General features: G+C 38.8%; 12 protein-coding genes across 12 annotated transcripts; 6 read left to right on the top strand and 6 right to left on the bottom strand.

Annotated features, from left to right (window-relative positions):
• Positions 1 to 193: 193 nt before the first annotated feature.
• Positions 194 to 3,229, top strand: VPS3 (CORVET complex subunit VPS3; the record flags this gene model as incomplete). Its single annotated transcript, XM_033909813.1, has 1 exon — positions 194 to 3,229. The coding sequence occupies one exon, from the start codon at positions 194 to 196 to the stop codon at positions 3,227 to 3,229; it is 3,036 nt and encodes a 1,011-aa protein (XP_033765704.1).
• Positions 3,230 to 3,329: 100 nt separating this feature from the next.
• RSM28 (mitochondrial 37S ribosomal protein mS46 RSM28) lies at positions 3,330 to 4,415 on the bottom strand (the record flags this gene model as incomplete). The annotated part of the gene is made up of 1 exon (XM_033909812.1): positions 3,330 to 4,415. One exon carries the CDS (start codon positions 4,413 to 4,415, stop codon positions 3,330 to 3,332), a length of 1,086 nt encoding a protein of 361 aa, XP_033765703.1.
• Positions 4,416 to 4,776: 361 nt separating this feature from the next.
• MZM1 (Mzm1p) lies at positions 4,777 to 5,148 on the bottom strand (the record flags this gene model as incomplete). Its single annotated transcript, XM_033909811.1, has 1 exon — positions 4,777 to 5,148. One exon carries the CDS (start codon positions 5,146 to 5,148, stop codon positions 4,777 to 4,779), a length of 372 nt encoding a protein of 123 aa, XP_033765702.1.
• A 325-nt stretch (positions 5,149 to 5,473) lies between these two features.
• IZH1 (PAQR-type receptor) lies at positions 5,474 to 6,424 on the bottom strand (the record flags this gene model as incomplete). Its single annotated transcript, XM_033909810.1, has 1 exon — positions 5,474 to 6,424. One exon carries the CDS (start codon positions 6,422 to 6,424, stop codon positions 5,474 to 5,476), a length of 951 nt encoding a protein of 316 aa, XP_033765701.1.
• Positions 6,425 to 7,072: 648 nt separating this feature from the next.
• On the top strand, positions 7,073 to 9,370 carry PKH1 (serine/threonine protein kinase PKH1; the record flags this gene model as incomplete). The annotated part of the gene is made up of 1 exon (XM_033909809.1): positions 7,073 to 9,370. The coding sequence occupies one exon, from the start codon at positions 7,073 to 7,075 to the stop codon at positions 9,368 to 9,370; it is 2,298 nt and encodes a 765-aa protein (XP_033765700.1).
• Positions 9,371 to 9,460: 90 nt separating this feature from the next.
• On the bottom strand, positions 9,461 to 10,345 carry SLD5 (DNA replication protein SLD5; the record flags this gene model as incomplete). The annotated part of the gene is made up of 1 exon (XM_033909808.1): positions 9,461 to 10,345. The coding sequence occupies one exon, from the start codon at positions 10,343 to 10,345 to the stop codon at positions 9,461 to 9,463; it is 885 nt and encodes a 294-aa protein (XP_033765699.1).
• Positions 10,346 to 10,560: 215 nt separating this feature from the next.
• Positions 10,561 to 12,147, top strand: PAC11 (dynein intermediate chain; the record flags this gene model as incomplete). Its single annotated transcript, XM_033909807.1, has 1 exon — positions 10,561 to 12,147. The coding sequence occupies one exon, from the start codon at positions 10,561 to 10,563 to the stop codon at positions 12,145 to 12,147; it is 1,587 nt and encodes a 528-aa protein (XP_033765698.1).
• Positions 12,148 to 12,353: 206 nt separating this feature from the next.
• On the top strand, positions 12,354 to 12,980 carry RIB3 (3,4-dihydroxy-2-butanone-4-phosphate synthase RIB3; the record flags this gene model as incomplete). Its single annotated transcript, XM_033909806.1, has 1 exon — positions 12,354 to 12,980. One exon carries the CDS (start codon positions 12,354 to 12,356, stop codon positions 12,978 to 12,980), a length of 627 nt encoding a protein of 208 aa, XP_033765697.1.
• A 251-nt stretch (positions 12,981 to 13,231) lies between these two features.
• Positions 13,232 to 13,921, top strand: VPS60 (Vps60p; the record flags this gene model as incomplete). Its single annotated transcript, XM_033909805.1, has 1 exon — positions 13,232 to 13,921. One exon carries the CDS (start codon positions 13,232 to 13,234, stop codon positions 13,919 to 13,921), a length of 690 nt encoding a protein of 229 aa, XP_033765696.1.
• Positions 13,922 to 14,140: 219 nt separating this feature from the next.
• On the top strand, positions 14,141 to 16,543 carry VPS72 (Vps72p; the record flags this gene model as incomplete). The annotated part of the gene is made up of 1 exon (XM_033909804.1): positions 14,141 to 16,543. One exon carries the CDS (start codon positions 14,141 to 14,143, stop codon positions 16,541 to 16,543), a length of 2,403 nt encoding a protein of 800 aa, XP_033765695.1.
• Positions 16,544 to 16,678: 135 nt separating this feature from the next.
• VPS52 (Vps52p) lies at positions 16,679 to 18,604 on the bottom strand (the record flags this gene model as incomplete). The annotated part of the gene is made up of 1 exon (XM_033909803.1): positions 16,679 to 18,604. The coding sequence occupies one exon, from the start codon at positions 18,602 to 18,604 to the stop codon at positions 16,679 to 16,681; it is 1,926 nt and encodes a 641-aa protein (XP_033765694.1).
• A 288-nt stretch (positions 18,605 to 18,892) lies between these two features.
• On the bottom strand, positions 18,893 to 20,221 carry KRE2 (alpha-1,2-mannosyltransferase KRE2; the record flags this gene model as incomplete). The annotated part of the gene is made up of 1 exon (XM_033909802.1): positions 18,893 to 20,221. The coding sequence occupies one exon, from the start codon at positions 20,219 to 20,221 to the stop codon at positions 18,893 to 18,895; it is 1,329 nt and encodes a 442-aa protein (XP_033765693.1).
• Between the last annotated feature and the right edge of the window lie 153 nt (positions 20,222 to 20,374).

Raw genomic sequence — 20,374 nt, 5'->3', positions numbered from 1 at the left:
TAGATATATGTTTTGTAGAACTCCTTACATCGCATAATATTTGTTGAAGATACCGTCCCGATGGGGAAAAAAGGTCATTTTAACTGAGGATATTTATATGAAATATTAACGACCTTTAGTGTGCTCAAACTATCATAACAGTCAAAAAAGAACCCCGCTTGCTTTTTGGTTGCGACAATAGTACTATAGAACCATGGTAAAAAAGAGAACAAACGTTGACAAAGGAGAAGAAGTAGAGGACGATAGAGGAAAGCTCGAAGTAGATATCGAAACCTCAACTCACGAGAGAGAAGGTGATGAAAAGAAGACCGGAAATGATAGTCTGCCCGAAACAAAAAGTGAACAATTAACTATGCATAATGTTAGCTCAAATGAAATAGTACAAGCTGATAAGCCTTTCCCAGAAGAGAGTCGATCCGTCGAAGATAGCCTAGACACTGACAAAATCACAGCACAAGAAGCTGGTCAACTTAGTAGCGCAGAAGATAATGTCACAAAAACAGATATTAAAAGTTTAGATGAAAAAACCTCCACAAGTGATAAACAGGAAGAAGGGTCGCCACTAAAAATATGTGAAGGTCCTTTTAGGATATCTACTCTATTAGACAATGTACCATCGGACCTAACGTACACATGTTGTGAAGCGTACGAGAACCACATATTCTTGGGAACAACTACTGGTGATCTTCTACATTACTTTGAACTTGAACGTGGAAACTACATGCTTGTGTCCCAAACAAAGCTCGATGCAGAATCAAATTCGAAGATAGACAAAATCCTGCTTTTACCCAAAGTAGAAGGTGCACTAATATTATGTAATAATGAACTGGTATTATTTATTCTTCCAGAATTTGCACCAAGGCCCAACACAACTAGACTCAAAGGTATCAATGATGTCGTTATCTGTAATTTTTCTCGAAGCTCAAAGGCTTATAGAATATATGCATTTCACACGGAGGGTGTAAGACTACTCAAAATATCTGCAGATTCGTTAGTACTTGCCAAAACCTTTAATTTCAAACTAATAGATAAAGCTTGTGCGCATGAAGAAACGTTAATGGTTTCAAAGTTAAATAATTACGAACTCATAAATCTAAAGTCCTCGCAGGTAATTCCATTGTTTCGAATAAGTGAAACTGATGAAGACTTGGAGCCTATAATAACCAGCTTCAATGAAGATAACGAATTTCTAGTTTGTTCTGGAGGAGGATCATACGAAAGTGGGGCTATAGCCTTAGTGGTAAATCATCATGGAGATATAATAAAGGGAACAATAGTGCTAAAAAATTATCCAAGAAATGTAATCGTTGAGTTTCCCTATATAATCGTGGAATCTGCCTTCCAGTCGATTGATATATACTCTGCTTTACCTACTGAAGAATCACAGCTGTTGCAAAGTATAACTAGTTCTGGATCGGGTTTAAAAATTTCAAAGTCTGACAATATATTCACTAATACCGATAATTCTAAAGAGTATAAAGAAAAACTATTCAATAAGTTGAGACTAGAACCTCTAACACACAGTGATAATAAATTCAGGATAGAAAGAGAACGTGCCTTTGTTGAAGAGTCTTATGAAGAAAAGACCTCTTTGATCGTTTATAATAATTTAGGGATCCATTTGTTAGTGCCGACACCTATGATCTTGCGCTTTACATCATGCGAAGAGTCTGAAATCGATAATATCGAAGATCAACTCAAAAAGCTTGCGAAAAAGGATTTAACTAAATTTGAGAACATTGAAGCGAAATATTTAATGTCTCTCTTATTGTTTCTAATGACGTTGCATTACGATCACATAGAAGATGAGGTAATGAAGAGGTGGTGTGACTTTTCTGACAAGGTTAACATCAGAATATTATTTTATATGTTCGGCTGGAAAGTTTATAGCGAGATCTGGTGCTTCCATGGATTAGTGAATATGGTCGAAAGGTTAAAAAGTTTGAAGTTGAGTAACAAATGCGAGGATGTCATAAAAATGCTTTTAATGATGAAGTCAGAACTAAAGAGAAAAAATAAAACTGGACTCTTAGCAAGCGATTTCGATGATATAATGAAAACTATTGATATAACTTTATTCAACTTACGATTAGAGAAAAAGGAGGCTATAACTATAGATATGTTCGAACGTGAAAGTTACGATGAAATTATCAAAGAGATTAATATACATGGTGATGAATTTCCTGGGATAGAGCTGCTAATTGAGATATATAAAGAAAAGGGGGAATATCTAGAACCGTTAAATCTTTTGAAGGAAGCCGAGGATTACAGGTCACTGGTTTCATTCATTGAAAAAAATATTAAAGAGTTTCCCGAGGAATATGTTAAAGAAAGACTTGCCGATGATCTTATTCTCACTCTTAAACAAGACGACGAAAGTCCTGAGGAATGTGTCATCAAAAACATTCTCAAAATACTAAGCATGGCAGGCATAAATAAAAACGAGTTTCTAGACAAAATACCGGCAGAAGAAATATCCTTGAAGGTATCGTTCATAGAGGAACTCGGCATTCAAAACAGTAACGATTCTAAATTCCTCTTTAACTATTATTTGGCAAAATTGCGAGAAATAATCAACCAAAATAACATATGGTCCATTCTTGAAGACTTTATTAAAGAGTACAAGGATGATTTGGCGTATGATAAGACAGATATAACAAACTTTGTCCATATCAAATTAAAGCATAATCTTAAGTGTGAAAGTTTTTCAAAATATTATGAAAAATGTGAAAATTTAAAATCAGAAAATGAAAAAGATGATGAGTTTATCAATTTCACGTTTGAGGAAATTTCTAAGATCGATAAAGAATACATATTGAGCTTGTTATTCTTCCCCAATGAATTGATAAATTGGATTTCCTCCGAAGAATTGCTGAAAATATATCTGTCATTTAATGATTTCAAAAGCGTAGAAAAATACACGGGTAAGCAAAACTTGGTTGCAGTGATGAAACAATACCTGGACATATCTTCCTTGAACTACTCGGTTGAGTTAGTGACCAATTTGCTACAAAGAAATTTTGAACTTTTAGATGATTTAGATATGCAATTAAAGGTCCTCGAAACCATACCCTCTATTTTTCCTATACAAGCAATATCTCAACTACTTTTAAAGGTACTTATTCAGTACCAAGAGAGAAAAGAGGAATCTAATTTACGAAAATGTTTACTGAAAAATCAAATATCCATTTCTGACGAACTAAGCCGGAATTTTGAAAGTCAAGAATGAGGAGGGTCTACACATTCTTTTTCTGCTCAGGCATAGAATTGAAATTTTATACGTACTACATATTTACAAGTATATAAGCATGAAAATAGTGATGTCCGATTCACTGTTGTAATTCAGAAATTGGTTTCATTCCAGAACAAACGTCGTATACCAATTTTTTGTCCTCAGGACTCATAACAACAGATTGTAATGATAACCTTGCAACTTGGCTATTTTGTACGAGCTTACTCACAGTATCTTTAGATTTTGCCAATTTTTCGAAATCTTTTCTTGCATATGGTTTTAAAAGTTGATACTCTCCTGTTACTTGCCTATCAAAATCTGCAAAATTCTCTTGAAGAAGTAAATTCTGCAACTGAGGCTCCTTGGCAAATATCAATGAGGAGCCTGGCGTATATTTACCAAAATTTGGCGTGTTTAGGGTGAAATCGTGGATTTTGAGGATTCCCAAATTTGGTGATCTGTAAATAGGGTAATTGGATTTTTTCAAGCTATCCAAGGTAAAGTTAACTAATCTGGATTCCTTTGTTGGAAAAACTTGAGGTGTATATTCTAATAGAGACAAAGGAGTCGGCTCTTCTAGTATATATTCCGAACTAACAGGTCTCTGGACAACCTTTTGTAGCTGCTGTTGGGGAGCCTTTCTCCTTTTAGACGCCGTTAGGATATGACTCTTTTTTTGAAACCTTGCTTTGGATTTGACGTTCTTATTGAAATTAACCGGTTTTTGCTCCATCGACGAATTGAAAACATCAAGCAAATCATCTCCGACCTCCGCATCTACTTTTAAATTGTTCTTGGCATTCTGCATCTTTTTGAACTGTGGTTGCATAACTACTGTATTTCCGGTAGAATCTTTGGCAAAAGATGTTTTAGTACCTCTATTCCACTGCTGTTTGTTACTACGAGCAGAAACACTAGTACGATTATTCAATCTCATATTTTTTTCTCCTTGACTTCCCTCTCTACCCCTACCTTCTTTATTGTTCATATTATTCCTATTCTGATTCCCATTTTTCTTCTTATTATGCATTCTACCCTCTTTCATCTTATCTAACTTAAGAGCATTGGAAGAAGCTTTTGCTGTTGCCTCTTGAGCTCTTGCCAGAATGCTATTTATGAAATCTTCTGTGACATTTGTGCTGTAATGAGCGCGACTCACACATCTAAACATAGATAATCGCATTTTCTTACCCTTTCTGTTTCCCTTAGCTTGGCTGGGCCAACTGGATTATTTAAGAAGTTACCGCTGCCTTTTTCCTCTTATCCTTTCTCCAGTTTTGTTAATTTAACTCCGTTACAAATATTTATTCATTGCGATTTCCCGTTAAAAGGGATAAAGTACTAGTAACCATAACCACTCTACGCACACATCAACTAGACCAAACTATACGTATACATATGTATATATATAATAAATGCAACGGTATATCGTGCTGAATCGGACTATATGTGACCCCAAGGCTGCTAAGCATTGGAGAAGTATTTACATGTAGATTGCTTCCCAGGAAAAAGGGAAGAATAAATAAGACAACATGAAAGCGTTATCATTGCTTCTTATCAGAGCACTTGAATGGTCTTGCCTTTAAGTTTGTTTTCACTCTTGCTGTGGGGTCTGCAACCGTTTCATTATCACCCAGTTCGGTGTCTTTGTGAATGTTCAAATGGTACCTAGGCTCCTTTTTATTTGCGCAATCAACTTTTTTACCCTGAACCAAGTTTCGTCTCAGGAAAACAGCCACGTCTTCTAAATGTTGGACCTGTTCCTCTGTGGTTAGTTTAGGATTTGGGGGACATAACATGCCTGAACGCATTTTGGCTCTCGCGGCTAGTAATACTTCAGTATCATTCTGGAAAGCTATTCGAGCTGCTCTCAAGCCATGCCTGTATGCATTCAGAGCCTTTGATCTCGTGCTCATAGTGTGATAGATTTATAAATTTTATTCTTTTTTTCCCTTTGGTGAAGTGGAGACGTACCGAAAAATGTGCAAAAGTTTGTTAGTCTTACTTCTTTCCTTTGTAGTAGCTTCACTAATTTAAACCTTTATTTTTCGGCAATATTTAATTTGGTAAGGCAAAATTAATTAGGTCAATGAAGCGAAGTATCTGCCAAAATCCCATCTATAATTAAAGCAGAATGTGACGAATCTCTAAAGAGGAATAAAGACTTTTTTTGTGTTTAATTATTTTCTAACCTTAGATATATAATATGTTATTTATTTTGATTTTGTAGTTGTGGGCCCATCAAGGGTGGATGTGGGAATGCATTAATTTGTAAGAATCGATAATGGCTTTCAAGTGGCATACGGAGCCAAGAACCACCATAATATGAAATATTTGATGAGAGCTACCGAAGAAATCGAACTTCCCTGGAGCCAAAGTTTCAGGAATCCTAAACCCGTAGATAACAGCTCCTGAAATGTAAAAGAGGGCTTCCCAAAACACAAAGCTCACTTTTATCCTGTTAAGAACTCCTTGGATACCAAACTTGAAAAACCCCGTAGTCAATGGGAGCAGGCCACTAAATCCAAATAATATGAAAAACATAGCTCTAAATGGACGAAAGGTAGAAGTATTAAACTTGTCGTGCAGGACACAGATCGTACAAAATGTAGCCAGGACTAGGGTAACAATCGTGAACAGACTGAAGTACGATATGTGGTCAAAATAACCGAAGTATATTATAGGAATCATAGAACAGGAAATCAAACTGATGATTCCCAAGTAGTCGAGCTTGCTCCAGAAGTTGCTTTGCTCTTCAGAGTGTTGTTTCATGCAGTGGAAACAACTACTGCACATGAGACATGAGAAAGCGCCCATCAAGAAAATGTTGATAACGGTGTAATCGGACCAGGAGGTGGAGGGGAAAACGGGGATTAGGAAGTAGTTGGTCAACGTAATGGCAAACACGAAGTATATGATAGCCGGTACCAAATGTGTATAAATGTTCACGGTCTCGTTGTTCCAATAAAATAGAGAGTGCAGGCACTTTTTCCATGACAGCGTCTCTCGAACGTACCCGGTGAGAATCTTATCGTTGTCTTTTTGCCATTCTGGCAATTCATCGAAATTGTGTAACATTTTTTGCTTTCCAAAAGCTGTCTTGTCCGAGACAGCTTCCACCTTAATGGATGCTGTCGTTGCCTTGCAGCAGACACTATCTTGATTTCTTCTTCTAGTAGTGGTGATACTCATTTTTTTTCTTTTATCTTGACTCAATTAAGGCGACTAATGACAAAACGAATGACGAAAAGGGAAAACAATAGAACAGTTAGGAACCAGAATCACTTTGTAAAGTTAAATTGTGCGCTTGCGGAATTCCTTACCGTTTCAACTGATGATACTGATGTGTCTTTCCCAAAGTAATCGAATTCTTAACAAAAGAGTGCCAACATGTATATATATATATATATGTGTGTGTGGTGTGTCTGGTATATACATGAGTAACCGGCTAAGTAAGGTTTTACGTTGATTGCTGCATGCATCGGTCGTGAGCATTGTCAAATTACCGATGCCCTGCAGGGAAAAAAAACCGTTGAAAAATCGTTGGGAAAACGGGCTTGCCCGACTGTCGGAGTTAAGGGCTTGGACCCTAAAGGTTGCATAATAAGACCTATTTATTTTACTAAATAACCCTAGAAAAATGGAAAGCTAATTAGGGCTTTTTTCGTTTAAGGGAGCGTGAAAAATCAAACTAATGCTATTGATGGATGGATTTGACATATTGCTGGAGTGACAATAAGAGCCACACAGAGCAAGGTCCTAGGAGTACCGCTGGACAGTCACTATCTGATATAACTTGCGCACGTGTACTTGCTTGCATACTACTACTACACTATTAATATGGGAAATAGGTCTTTGACAGAGGCAGACCACGCACTGCTGTCCAAGCCTCTGGTACCGACATCTGCGGAACATACACAAACGCAAGATTATTCGCGTCCCTTTGTAGATGGCAGTAATTCTCAGAATGAGTCAGAACTACAGGCTTCACCACAGGGTCAGTTTGGGGATAAAGCATTGACTAGTACCAATCGCTTCATCCCTCTGGCTAATGATGACCCGGGTAGGCAGCACGAGATGGGTCTTGCTCCGTCTATGAGGCGTAGAAGAGAAGAATGGGCAGAACGTGGTGCGGCAAAAATCATCAAAGACGTTATCGATCCAACTACGGGGGAGCTGACCAAGCATGTCGTTAAGATGGGGATAAAGGACTTCAAGTTTGGAGAGCAACTCGGGGATGGATCATATTCTAGTGTTGTTCTGGCTACCGCTCGCGATTCGGGCAAGAAGTACGCAGTTAAAGTGTTGAGTAAAGAGTATCTAATCCGTCAAAAAAAAGTCAAATACGTCACAGTGGAGAAACTGGCTTTGCAGAAGCTGAACGGGACTAAGGGAATAATTAGGCTTTACTTTACTTTCCAGGACGAGGCAAGTTTGTATTTCCTTCTAGAATATGCCCCCCACGGTGATTTCTTGGGCTTGATTAAGAAGTATGGGTCGCTAAACGAGACATGTGCGCGCTATTATGCGTCGCAGATCATCGATGCCGTTGACTCCTTGCACAATATCGGCATTATTCACAGGGATATCAAGCCCGAAAACATTTTGCTCGACAAAGATATGAAAGTAAAGTTGACAGATTTTGGTACAGCCAAAATTTTACCGGAGAAACCGTCGAGCACCGCGGATGGCGAACCTTGTTTCGATTTGTATGCCAAATCAAAATCGTTTGTTGGTACCGCAGAGTATGTTTCTCCCGAGCTATTGAATGATAGTTATACGGATTCCCGTTGCGATATTTGGGCTATCGGTTGCATACTATATCAAATGCTTGCGGGAAAGCCGCCTTTCAAGGCTGCCAATGAATATTTGACGTTCCAAAAAGTAATGAAGATTCAATATGCATTCACCGCAGGCTTCCCCCAAATAGTAAAAGACTTAGTTAAAAAACTGTTGGTTAGGGAGCCGAACGATAGATTGAGCATCAAGCAGATCAAAGCGCACATCTTCTTCCATGAAATAAATTTCGAAGATGGTTCAGTTTGGGATGGCAATCCACCAGAGATACAACCATATAAAATAAGTGCAGAGGCGATGAAGCCGCTGCAAAAAGTTGCTGAACTTGATACCACTGCCAAAATGGCCAACCTTCAGTTGGCTAGTAACAGTCATGCGGATACTGCGCCACAAGCGCCAACAGTGTCCTCTCAAGAGCGTTCTGTAATCAGCATGACTGCTGCGACAGCCGCCTTCAGCAAAGATTACACAGGCCAGCCCAAATTGGGGAGCAAATCGAGCACATCTGTTAGATCTGTTCCCAACAACACAGATCGCGAAAGGACTCAGAAGAAAAATTCAAAAGATCGTGCATCTCTCTCATCTCCTTCAGTTGCCACCATATCAAGGGGGAAAGATAACATAAGTCGCTCTTCTGATACCTTCTGGTCACGCTCTTTGCAAAATGTGGATGAACGTGTCTTGTTGATGAAGGAGGTAGCGCTTTCCGTACAGAACTTAGAGGATTTATCTGTAGATTTCGAGAATGTAGCTCCAGACTACAAGAACCCTTTTGACATCGATCCTCCCACTAACTCAGGAAAATTTTACAAGAAAATGTTAGTAATAACGAACTTAGGGAGAGGGCTTGTGTTTGTCAAGAAAAGAAGTCTCAGCATGCGGAAAGAACAAGAATTTGAGCTACAATTTGAAATACAACTGAGTGAAGTCGAGAGGATACACTTTAGAAATGATCAAATGCTAGAAATTGACGGTTCCAAGACGATTTTCATAGGCTGTAAAGAGAGAGCGGTTTTAATGAAAATATGGAAATTGATAAATAATGAAATGAGTGTGAGACCCAAGGTGGCATCGCCAAAACTGGATCACAAAATGTTCGATAGGTTCATTTTTCAAAAAAAACAAAACACAAAGCAAAAAAACCAGGCTCCTCCTGTACCTGAATCTAACAAGCTAGTAAATGGTCTACCAGACAGTTGCGTTTCAAAGGCTCCCGAAGAAGGCGGACTCCATGCGAAACGTCCCACTTCGTTGCAGACTCGGTCATCATCCAATTATTCCAAATTGCTGGCAAGATCGACACAAATGCGGAAGAACATAACACGAACAAACGAAAAATGAAAAAATGAAACTGTGCTTGATAATATATATATATATATATATATATATATATAAGGCGTGGGCGTGGGGAAAAGCGTAATGCATAATAGTTCAAATAAGAGCAACTTTGTCGTCTCTTAACAAATCCCTAATGACTTCATATCTCATAACATAAATACTTCCGACGGTGAGTTCAACCTCTTCTTTCAAATCAGCAATCGTGACCGTGTAGCAGGGCTTACCAAATTCGTTTTCTTGTAATAACGGGTCCTCGTTCCAGTTACCATCTGGTGGGCCGTTGACGTGTATAAAAACAAATTTGTTCCAGTCTGGTTCATCTATCATGTTTACGCTTCCTTCGGTATCATTAATAGCCTGCAGTTCTTCGGGCATGTATTTTAGTATGGAATCATTGACGAGTTTCAACCAGATCAGGGAATGCGAGTCATGGTATTTAATTTCATCTTTGGATAGCAAGTCTGTGAGGGAGGTCAGCGAATTTTCATCTTCATTCAATTGTCGCAAATAAAGTGAGAATTTGTCAATTTTGCTGAGCCTACATCGTATGTAACTTCTAATAACAAATTTCAATCTTTCTAACTCAGTTTCCATGCAAAGCAAAGGCAATTTAGAGTCGTTAGGCATGGGCGAATTCGTATTGGACGTACTTTGCATATCGAGGAACCCCATTGATATGTTCTCAATTAATTGAGACTGCATGGATATTCGATTCAGTAATCTTTTCATCAGCTGATGAGGATATGGCAACAATTCTGGCGAGCACCGCTCGTTTTTCCAAGACTTCATCAAGTCGGCAAAATCCTGTTGCGGAGTGACATATATTTGAGTCTTGCCATTCAAGTCTAATGACGAATCCACTATTGTATTTGCATCTCTGTGGGTAGTAGAAGAAGAAACTTGGGTGATGTTGGTAGGGTCGACAGCAGTAGTTTCCTTATCTAGTTCTGCAAGGATATCGTCTATGTTAATGTCCATTATCGAGTCAAATATCCTATTCGTCTTCCAAAAACTGACAATCTTTATTTTTTTACTTAAGGCTCAATATAATACTTTTGAAATTTTCTGTATTAGCCCAAAGCGAGAAGAAAAAGAAATGAGCTAGTTTTCGTGTTTTGCCGTAAACAAAGAGAAGAGGAAAAAAGAGCATTACATCCTGGATAATCAAGAAAGAAGAGGATTGAAACGTGAAGATGGAGCGATTGAAGGAACTGGAGGAAAAGAGAAGACAATTGAAAGAGCTGCGTGAGAGGCGAAAACAAGCCAGCTTGTTCCCAGGGAGCGAGATGATGCGCCACCACCCCACAGGGGTGCACGCAAAGGCAACCATGGTAAGTGTTTCAGTGCAGACCGAGATGGAGGAAGGCTCGAAGATTCGAGAGCCTCAAACTGCACATATTCGACGTAAGGAAGTGATAACATACGACAAAGGCATTCAAACGGACCAAATTGAAGAGAACAAACCGGAAGAAAAGGAAAATCTCATGACCTCTGATGCTTCTGCTGCAGTCGACGAGGGTAATAATGACAAAAATGAAAACACCCAACCAAGGTTAGAACTGGCCAAGCCTTTTCTCATAGAAGACGCAACGGCAACGCTAAATAACGCTAGTTTTGCGCGGCTGGAGACGCTAGTTCCTGCGTCAGCCGAGCAGGCGTCATCAGAGATGCAACAAGATGGAGATAACCTGATGAAATGGACCATGGTCGGTGAAAACGTACAATCAGAAGCCGATTGCGATCGCATCGCACAGGAGTATGACCCAGAAAAGGGGATCTTGGTTGTAGTGTATCTACAATTGCCGCCAGTAGACCGCCAATATGCTAGTGGCGAGGCAGCATGGTCTGTAGTGAACGTGGTGAAGTGCGACAATGCCAACGGACGCAACGGTCTGTTGGTAGACATGGTAGAGTTCCGCGGTACGCGGATCATGAGAGCCACAATTCTTCGGCGCAATCACCCGGACAGCAAAATAGTGTCAATCCTACTGACTACTTTCACGGGCAAGATCATATTGTACGAGCTTCGACTGAAACAAAAAAGGCAAGAAACACCGGCAGCATATGTCGTACAGCGAAATCTGGTGGCAAGACACTACTTCCAGCATCCAGTGGTGGCTGTCATTGAGACAAGTAGCGTACAGGGCCAAGAGAAGGTGCTTGTGGCAGCCGATAACGGCAATATTATGGAGTTGAGCTGCCTGGACTTGACAGTTTTGCGGAAGCCACAGCAGCTTCGTCCCGTGCCGCTATCGCAGCTTTTATCACTGGAAAAAGATAATTGCACATATACGGAGCGGTTGCAGCGGTTAGCGAAGTTTGACGAGGTTGGGATAGCAAGTGTGGCGTACACGTGGGAAGACCCGCAGTATATCTGGGTTGGTGGTGAGGACGGTTGTATTTATAAGGTTGTCTGGGATCAGCCTGGACCGCTGTACCTAGCATTAAACAACAATGGGTTTCAGCCTGCGGAAAGCCACTCTACAAGAGTGACCGGATTGGAGTTCTATCGGGACGACGCTCGGCGGCTAATGCTTCTGTTATCATGTTCGACGGACTGGACGGTGCGGCTGTGGGATGCGCGAGCCGGGAAATCTGTCATAGGGGGGCCATTGTTGTTAGGGGCGCCTGTACTTCGTGCACGTTGGCTCGAGTATAACGAAGGTAAGAATAGTCACACTCTACGGTGCGAAGTGTGGTGTGCAGATGGTCGTCACGTTGTTGTAAATTGGGCTTTCGATTCTAAGACGTCTCTCTACACGGCCGCTGTTATCTCCTAACGCCGCTGCGAGGCGGGTGAGCGCCGTTATTGCCTGATGAGTAATTTCTTAGCGAGAATTGAAGGAAAAAACCAAGGCTATTATTAATGTATGTGCTATTGTGAAAATTTCATTGGCGTATATATGTCAGGTGAATGGTAAATATCTCCAACAAAAGCAAAATACCAAAAGATAAAAAAAGAAAAGAAGAAAAAGCACTCATCAAAATGTTTACACCAATTGATCAAGCTGTAGAACACTTTAAGCAGAATAAGTTCGTAATTGTTATGGACGATGCCGGTCGTGAAAACGAAGGTGACCTTATTTGCGCTGCTGAAAATATCAGTACCGAGCAGATGGCCTTCCTCGTACGCCACTCTTCAGGCTACGTCTGTGCTCCCATGACGAATACCATTGCTGATAAACTGGACCTCCCACTACTAAGAACAGGCATGAAGTTCGAATCCAATGACGACGACAGGCATGGAACTGCATACACAATAACAGTAGATGTAGCCCAGGGTACCACCACAGGTATTTCCGCTTATGACAGGTCGTTGACTTGTAAGGCCCTTGCGGACTCTTCCTCTACGCCAAAATCTTTTTTAAAACCAGGGCACATCTGTCCCTTGAGAGCCGCTGATGGCGGTGTTTTACAGAGAAGAGGCCACACTGAGGCCGGTGTCGATCTGTGTAAACTAAGCGCACTAAGCCCGGTGGCTGTTATTGGTGAATTGGTCAATGACGACGAACAGGGAACGATGATGAGACTAAAAGACTGTCAAGCATTTGGTAAGAAACATGGCATTCCTTTGATTTCCATCGAAGAATTGGCCCAATATTTGAAGAAATAATCGCGTGAACATTTTTCTCTATCCACACAGACACAACAGATACACACGTATATATGTATATATTTGTAACTTTGTATATATCTTTTGCTTGTTGACCTTTCTCTTTCCTGTTCTTCTTTTTCAGCCATACAAAAATGTGGGATTTTGAACAAGAGAAAAAGCACATCTAAAAAAAGTAGTCTTACGAAAGAATATAAAAGGAGTAAGGTATAGTTTATTGAGACCACACCTAGAAACTCTCCAAGGCAATAATGAATAGGATTTTCGGATATGGAAACAAGAAAAGCCATGACCAACTCTTACAAGAGTCGAACCAATCCATGAATCAGGCCCAACAGTCATTATCGAACAGGATATCCCAATTAGACACTCAAATCGCCCAGTTGAACTTCCAGCTGCAAAATATTCAAAAGAATTTACAAAGATCAAACAATAAGCAACCGTCATTAAGAAAACAGGCTTTGAAGATTCTAAACAAACGTAAACAGTTGGAAAATATGAAGGATTCTTTGGATTCTCAATCTTGGTCCATGACGCAAGCCCAGTTAACAAATGATAATTTGCAAAACACAATGATCACCATAAACGCATTAAAGCAAACTAATAATGCTATGAAGGCCCAGTACGGCAAGATAAATATTGACAAACTACAGGATATGCAGGATGAAATGCTGGATTTAATAGAACAAGGTGATGAGCTACAAGAAGTGTTGGCAATGAATAACAGTAATGGCGAGCTTGACGACATTAGTGATGCAGAACTGGATGCAGAACTGGACGCTCTGGCACAAGAAGATTTCACTTTGCAGACGAGCGAGAACTCATTAGGTAACGATATGCCCAATTACCTACTAGGTGCGAATGCGCCACCGGCTTTTATTGATGAAGAGCCAAACTTGGATACTGAAGATAAAAATAAAGCTTTAGAGAGCGCTCAATGAAAAGAAAAGCAGACAAAGTTACATACATACATTTCACCTCTCTTCTCCCTTTTTCTTTATATTTTCTTTAATGGTAAGCAAAGTACGTACCTTTCTTTAGGTTTTGGTGATTTTCTTTTTTTCCTAGAAAACTCACGTAGAAAAAGCAATAAGCTGAAAGTACTATATAGATAAATGAATACATAGGAAAGTGAAACCAAAGAGGATTGATAAGTTACGATGAGCGATGAAGGTGATGATAATGGTCTAGATTACAACACGGAGTTTATTATACAAACACGATCGAGGAGGTCCAATGCCGGTAATAAATTACAGAAACTATTGGAACAGGAACTGAGGGATATAGAATCCACCAAAAGACAACTTTCTTCTTACAAGAACGGTGACGATGATGATGAAGACGAAATCGGACTGTTGTTTCAGGAAGATGAGGATGATGAAGATTTTGAAGTAATGGCAAAAGATGATAATGATGAAGGGGAAGAAGAAGAAGACGATGAGACCCAAAGCATAACAAGAGAACACTCTCAGGTTTCAAGTGAGCAAGTAGCTGATGATTTAATGTTCAGCAGTAGCGAATCTGAAAATTCCAGCAACGAAAATGATGAAGATGCAGAGGAAAGGGAAATACGAAGACAAGAGCTACTCTCAAGAAAAAAAAGAAACAAGAAATTACAGAAGGGTCCCGTAATAATCAAAAAGCAAAAGCCCAAACCTAAGTCGATAAAAGGGGATGCTGCACCAAGATCACACCATAGCCATGAACAATTGAATGCAGAGACTTTACTGTTAAACACTAGGAGAACTTCTAAAAGATCATCAGTAATGGAAAATACAATGAAAGTTTATGAGAAATTGTCTAAAGCTGAGAAAAAGAGAAAAGTTATACAAGAAAGAATAAGGAAGCACAAAGAGAAGGAGTCTCAGCATATGTTGACTCAAGAAGAGAGATTAAGAATTGCCAAGGAGACTGAGAAGCTGAATATTTTGTCACTAGATAAGTTCAAGGAACAAGAAGTTTGGAAGAAAGAGAATCGTTTAGCTTTACAGAAAAGACAAAAACTGAAATTCCAGCCAAATGAAACTATACTACAATTTTTGTCTACTGCATGGCTAATGACCCCAGCAATGGAATTAGATGATCGTAAATACTGGCAGGAACAATTGAGTAAACGTGACAAGAAAAAGAAGAAATATCCTAGGAAGTCAAAGAAGAAACTAAATCTCTGTCAGCAGGATACATCAGACGATAAAAAGGAGGAAAGAGAGGGATCAACAAGGAACGACGATAGTGTAAATCCTGCGGAGGAAAATTCTTCCACCGTACACAACCAAGAAATGTTTGAAGTTGGAAAAGATTCTACTAATGATACGGTTGAAGAAGGATGGAGTCCAGATGCAGTGGTAAAAACTGTAAACCCAGAGGAGCTAAAGCCAACACCATTACCTGATGTCACATTGAATGAAAATGCAGACAACCAGAATACCGTTGATGAGGCTTCCAACGGCCAATCACAAGAAGATATAACAGATGCCAAGCAGAAAATCACCAATGTAAGCGAGCCAATACAAAATTTACAGAGTAAAGAAATAAAAGATGAATTGACAAGTGCTCTAAAGAATAAAGAAAATTCTTTTAAAGAATCATCACCTGCTGGCCAAGCGATCTCACAAAGTGATGAGTCAGCAACACCTCCGCCGTTAAACTCTACTGGCACTGAAGATACTATGTTGATCTCTAAGGATACAGATATTAAAGAAGATATTGAACCTGGTGTGAAAATTGAAGACACCAAGAACTTTCCTCATAATACACCCCGAGAGATCGAGAGCAATACTGCTACTACTGCTTCAAAACAAGTTACGTTCACAGATCATCCGCAAGTGGCCATAATTGACACTGAAGAGTCACCTTCAAAAAAAACCACAGCTAACATGAATGAATCTTCCACGGAGGATTCTTTACCAACACCTATCTACGAAGGACCTGAACAATTAACCTCCAGAAACTTTGTCACACTTTATGATTTTCCTAATACGCCGCCGAATTTAAAAGATTTTAATACAAATTTATTTGGTGATCAGTGGGCTTACACAAATGGATTATCCGCCACTCAGCGTCCACAAGATATGAAAACTGTTTTCCACTCCATTTTACCGTCACCATCTCAGTCTTCAGTATCGTCTTCTACCGTAGATATATCTCTTGATTTATCAGCTCTAGCAAATTTTCCATCTTTTGGTGAATACGATAAGAAAATCGTTCATCAAATCAATACAGAGACAAATAAGGATTTGGAAATTAAAATCAAAACACAACCTCCAACAGGTGTTTTCTTAGCCAATGGTATAAGAAAAAAATGTTTAATTACAAATAAGGAATGTCAGTACTTTGATCCAAGAACTGGTGTGCCGTATTCTGATGTGGAAGCTTATAAAATCATTCAGCAGATTCAAGATCCCATCTCTAGGGAAGAGGGAAGGACAGATATCAGGCGTGGTGAAACGACAGATGAGGATAGTACTGATCAGGTAAGGTTCAAATGGTTTGGGTTCAAAAATGGTGGTATTTACCTTGATCTAGATCAAAGACCTGCAAAGGGTGTTCCTGAAGGATTTTAATCGAGGTAGACTACACATATGATGGTTGATCGTTAAACGCTTGACTATATTCTACATATTATACGTAATCACATAGATCAGTTTACATAAGAATATATTCTACATGCGCCGTGTCGCATGCGGTTCTTATTTTCATCAGCTTCTGGTAAAGGCTTCAACTAAAGTTTTGAAATGACTCTCTGTTTCTCTGATTATTAGCGGCACGCTTGAATCATTTTCGTCATCATCTGTAGCCTTCGTGCTAACATTTTCTGCAGAATCAAAATTGTGGTTTTGTGCATCTGAATTGCTTATATTTAGGTGCAGGTGCAATTGCTGTAAATTATTGTATAAATACATGTAATTTGTGGTCAGAAATCTTTCAGGTGATTTAGTCTTTTTACTGCACTTTGTCATAACTGTTTCAAAATCATTTCTGAGCCTAATGATGGAATTGTATAACGGTTCAGATCTTTCGTCAATGGCCTGCTTATGTGTTATTGCCAATGTCAAGAAACTTGACAAAAACTTACCAAACTGTACGGTTAATTCATGCGGTGAAGTCAAAGGACTATTATTGGATGTGGTTGAGCTGCCAGCATATTTTGCCACGTTTGTAGTTATCGCCGCTTTACGTAAGCTTTCGCATTGAAAATCTACTAATTGCTGAAATCGAGGCCATAATTGAATTAATTGACCATTTAAGAAAGTATCAAACATAGACGGTATTCCTCTTCTTTCGGATTCAAATTGTAATTGATTAGCCACACGAATACTTATGAGTACACCAAAAATATCATAATTATATTGAATTAGCTGCTGAGTGTATGCTGTCGCCTCATCAAACGTTGGTTGAAATATTTGTTCCAATAAACCATTAATTTCCTCAAAATTTTCACCATTCATAGCGAAAAAATCTTTTAAAAAGTGGTACTCCACCGTACAGTTATCTAGAATGGCTAGGTTTAAATTTTTAAATCCAATTTCAATATAGTTCTTGGCTGTGTTATTTTCAGCAATTTGAGATACCATTACTGTATTATCTTCTTGCGTTAGAATGTTTAATCTTTTCTTTATCTGAAAATATCTATCAACTTCCTCATCTGTCACAGGGAGTTTATTATAGAAAGCATTTGAAGCAGATGTAGTTAAGTAATTTGAGAAAAACAAGGAGGGGGAATTGCTAAACCCACCCACTGATGTTGTCGAAAGCCCATTACCTAATGCAAATTGGGAATCAATTTGTTGAAATTGTAAAATAGTCAGTGACCTGATATACCTTGAGAAATATTCTCTATAATACCATTTCATAGTATAACAATATGCCTGTCTTAACTCAAGGGCTAATGAGAGATTATTATCCCTTATGAAGGGGAAAATTTTTTGAACTTTTAATAATTTTGTTTGTATCCTCTGTGATGGTACTGGATGATGACTTCTTAAAGTTTTGATTTTTGAGATAATAAGTCTTTTCGATCTTTCTAGAATAACATTTTTTAGGATATCCAAGAGTTGACACAATTTATCAAAATCCTTGGGTGCTATCACTGCCGAGTTTTCTGTGTCCTTGTGATCATGGTCAACATTATTGTACCTATACTTGTCATAAATTTCTTCTTTATCTGCTATGAATGTTATATTATCTTGCCAGTTTTCATTGATCTTCCCTTTAACGATGTCATCAATGAGTTCGGGAGGAATCATCAAGTCATTGACCATGGGAGAGATATGTGCCAGTTTAGTGGAGTTATATTCGAGTAATGACTGTAATTCGTTGGACTTTTTTTTAATAAAGTCTAAATCTTGTGTGTAGTTTGATAATCTATTAGTAAATTCGGTTAAATAATCAATCAATTGAGGAATAATTTTATTAATAGCCGTTTCATTGTTAGAATGCGTTTCCTGCAATGATTTCAGTTTGGCAAATGGTGATTGGTCTTGGTTTGAAGGCGCTTTGAATTTACAATCCTTCAAATAGTTTTCAAAAGGATCATTAGTTTTATCTGTTTCATTTTGGCTCGTTTCCTTCAGCTGGTCAAATTTGGCTTGGTCTAGCGACAATACTTCCTTAAGTACATCCATCGTCCTATACACTTGACTAATTTTCTTACACTTTTATTGCTCATAGCATATCCCTCTTTTCTCTCACTCGTAAAACTTTTGATTTACCTTAACAATTTTTCGAACTATTCTCGGAATACGCTAATGAGAATAAAAACATTCAATTCTTCAAAAAAAAAACATATGGATAGCCTTACTTATGTATCTTATACGCAGTCCTATGTACACTTAACCGACTATAAAAATAAAATGAAATGAAATAAATGAGATAGTATAAAGTTAAAACCAAGAAACAATATCCAGAAATTTCTACTCACGGAATTTTTTCCAATTTTTTGGTTTTACCAATCCTTGAGCATCATAATATTCCTTACCACAAGAGTAACCTTGGAAAGTGAAATCATTACCTTGGTCACATTCACAGTTGTTACTGTTATAGACCTCTTTGTCCAATGGGCAATTATCATAAGGTGGGTGATGGTAACCGATATCTGAGAAATAATGGATTTTATCCTTGGGCAAAAACAAAGCGGCGGCAATAGAATGAACGGGTGCATCACCCCATCTTTCGTAGAAAAATCCACCTTGATGATCCAAAGTGTCAAAATACTTTCTGTATGCTGGCGATCTCCACAAATTCAAGTTTGCAACTTCAAAATTCGACCAGAAATGACACAGATTATATGTTTTACCGTTATCGCTCGAAAGAAAACTCATTAGGTTATTCTCATCTAAGTATTGCGGGTTCTCTTTGATAAAGTTCATAGATGTTTCCCATAGTGTTGGGATAGTTATTAAATATTCATGAATAGAAACGGTAAAACCGTAAACTTTTTCGTTATCTTGCATCCACTTGAAAACGTCATAATTAATATCACAGTACAATTTGATGTCTGGTTCCACACGCCAGTACCAATCGTATTCGTCTAATAACTCATGTCTCCAGAAAAACCCAGATTGGTAACGACACATGTGTCTATAAGATTCGGAACCACCGTATATGTACTGATTGGCAGCATCTGCACGGACTTCAGCGGCTTTCGTTTGGTTAATCCATTCAGGATATGACCAATGTTCCTTGGGCAAAATACCGAATTTAACTTCAGAAGAAACGGCTTTGGTGACCGCTGCCTTGAACTCTTCGGTAAAGGGTTCATCGTTTAAGAAAACCCAGGGGTATGGAAATTTCTTGTTAATTTTGTCTTCCACATACTTAATGGAGCTTAGCAAACCTTTCAATTCGGAGTTCCTCACCAAAGTGACGTAACAAGCTTTTGGTTTGTCACCTTTGTTAGCGAAAGATGGAGTAATGTAATCCATGGTTGTTTTAGCGTCTATTGGGGCATCTGCCTGTTCAGCAGCAGCCTTCAAAGCCTTGGATTCTTCATCCATGGCTTCAGAGTCGTCGTCTGCTTCTGGATTCAAAGCATGTTGCCTTAATTTTTCAGCATCGGTATCCTCAGAGATAGCCTGCTGTTCAGGGAGTATAGGTCCTGAGGAAAAATCAAGTGCAGAAGATAAGGAAGTTGGGATATATTGCTGAGTGCTACTATTGGAGTTCAATGTTAGCAGTAGAAGAATAACCGTGCCGGCAATGACTGTATATCTCAACAGTCTCTTACTGAGAAAGAGGGCCATGCTTTCGAGTGTGAGTGCTTGCAGATGTCAATAGCACCTTCAGTAACGCAGATTCTCAAAACGTATAAACGACTTTGATCGCAAATTATCTCCTTTTCTGACGGTTTTTTCACCAAATTTCTTTTTTTCCTACCAGAAAAAGGCGTAGCAGAT

Source organism: Saccharomyces paradoxus, chromosome IV (genome assembly GCF_002079055.1).
Source record: "Saccharomyces paradoxus chromosome IV, complete sequence".
NCBI lineage: Eukaryota > Fungi > Ascomycota > Saccharomycetes > Saccharomycetales > Saccharomycetaceae > Saccharomyces > Saccharomyces paradoxus.
Note: the sequence above shows the minus strand (reverse complement) of the source record. Positions and strands in the feature narration are given on the sequence as shown.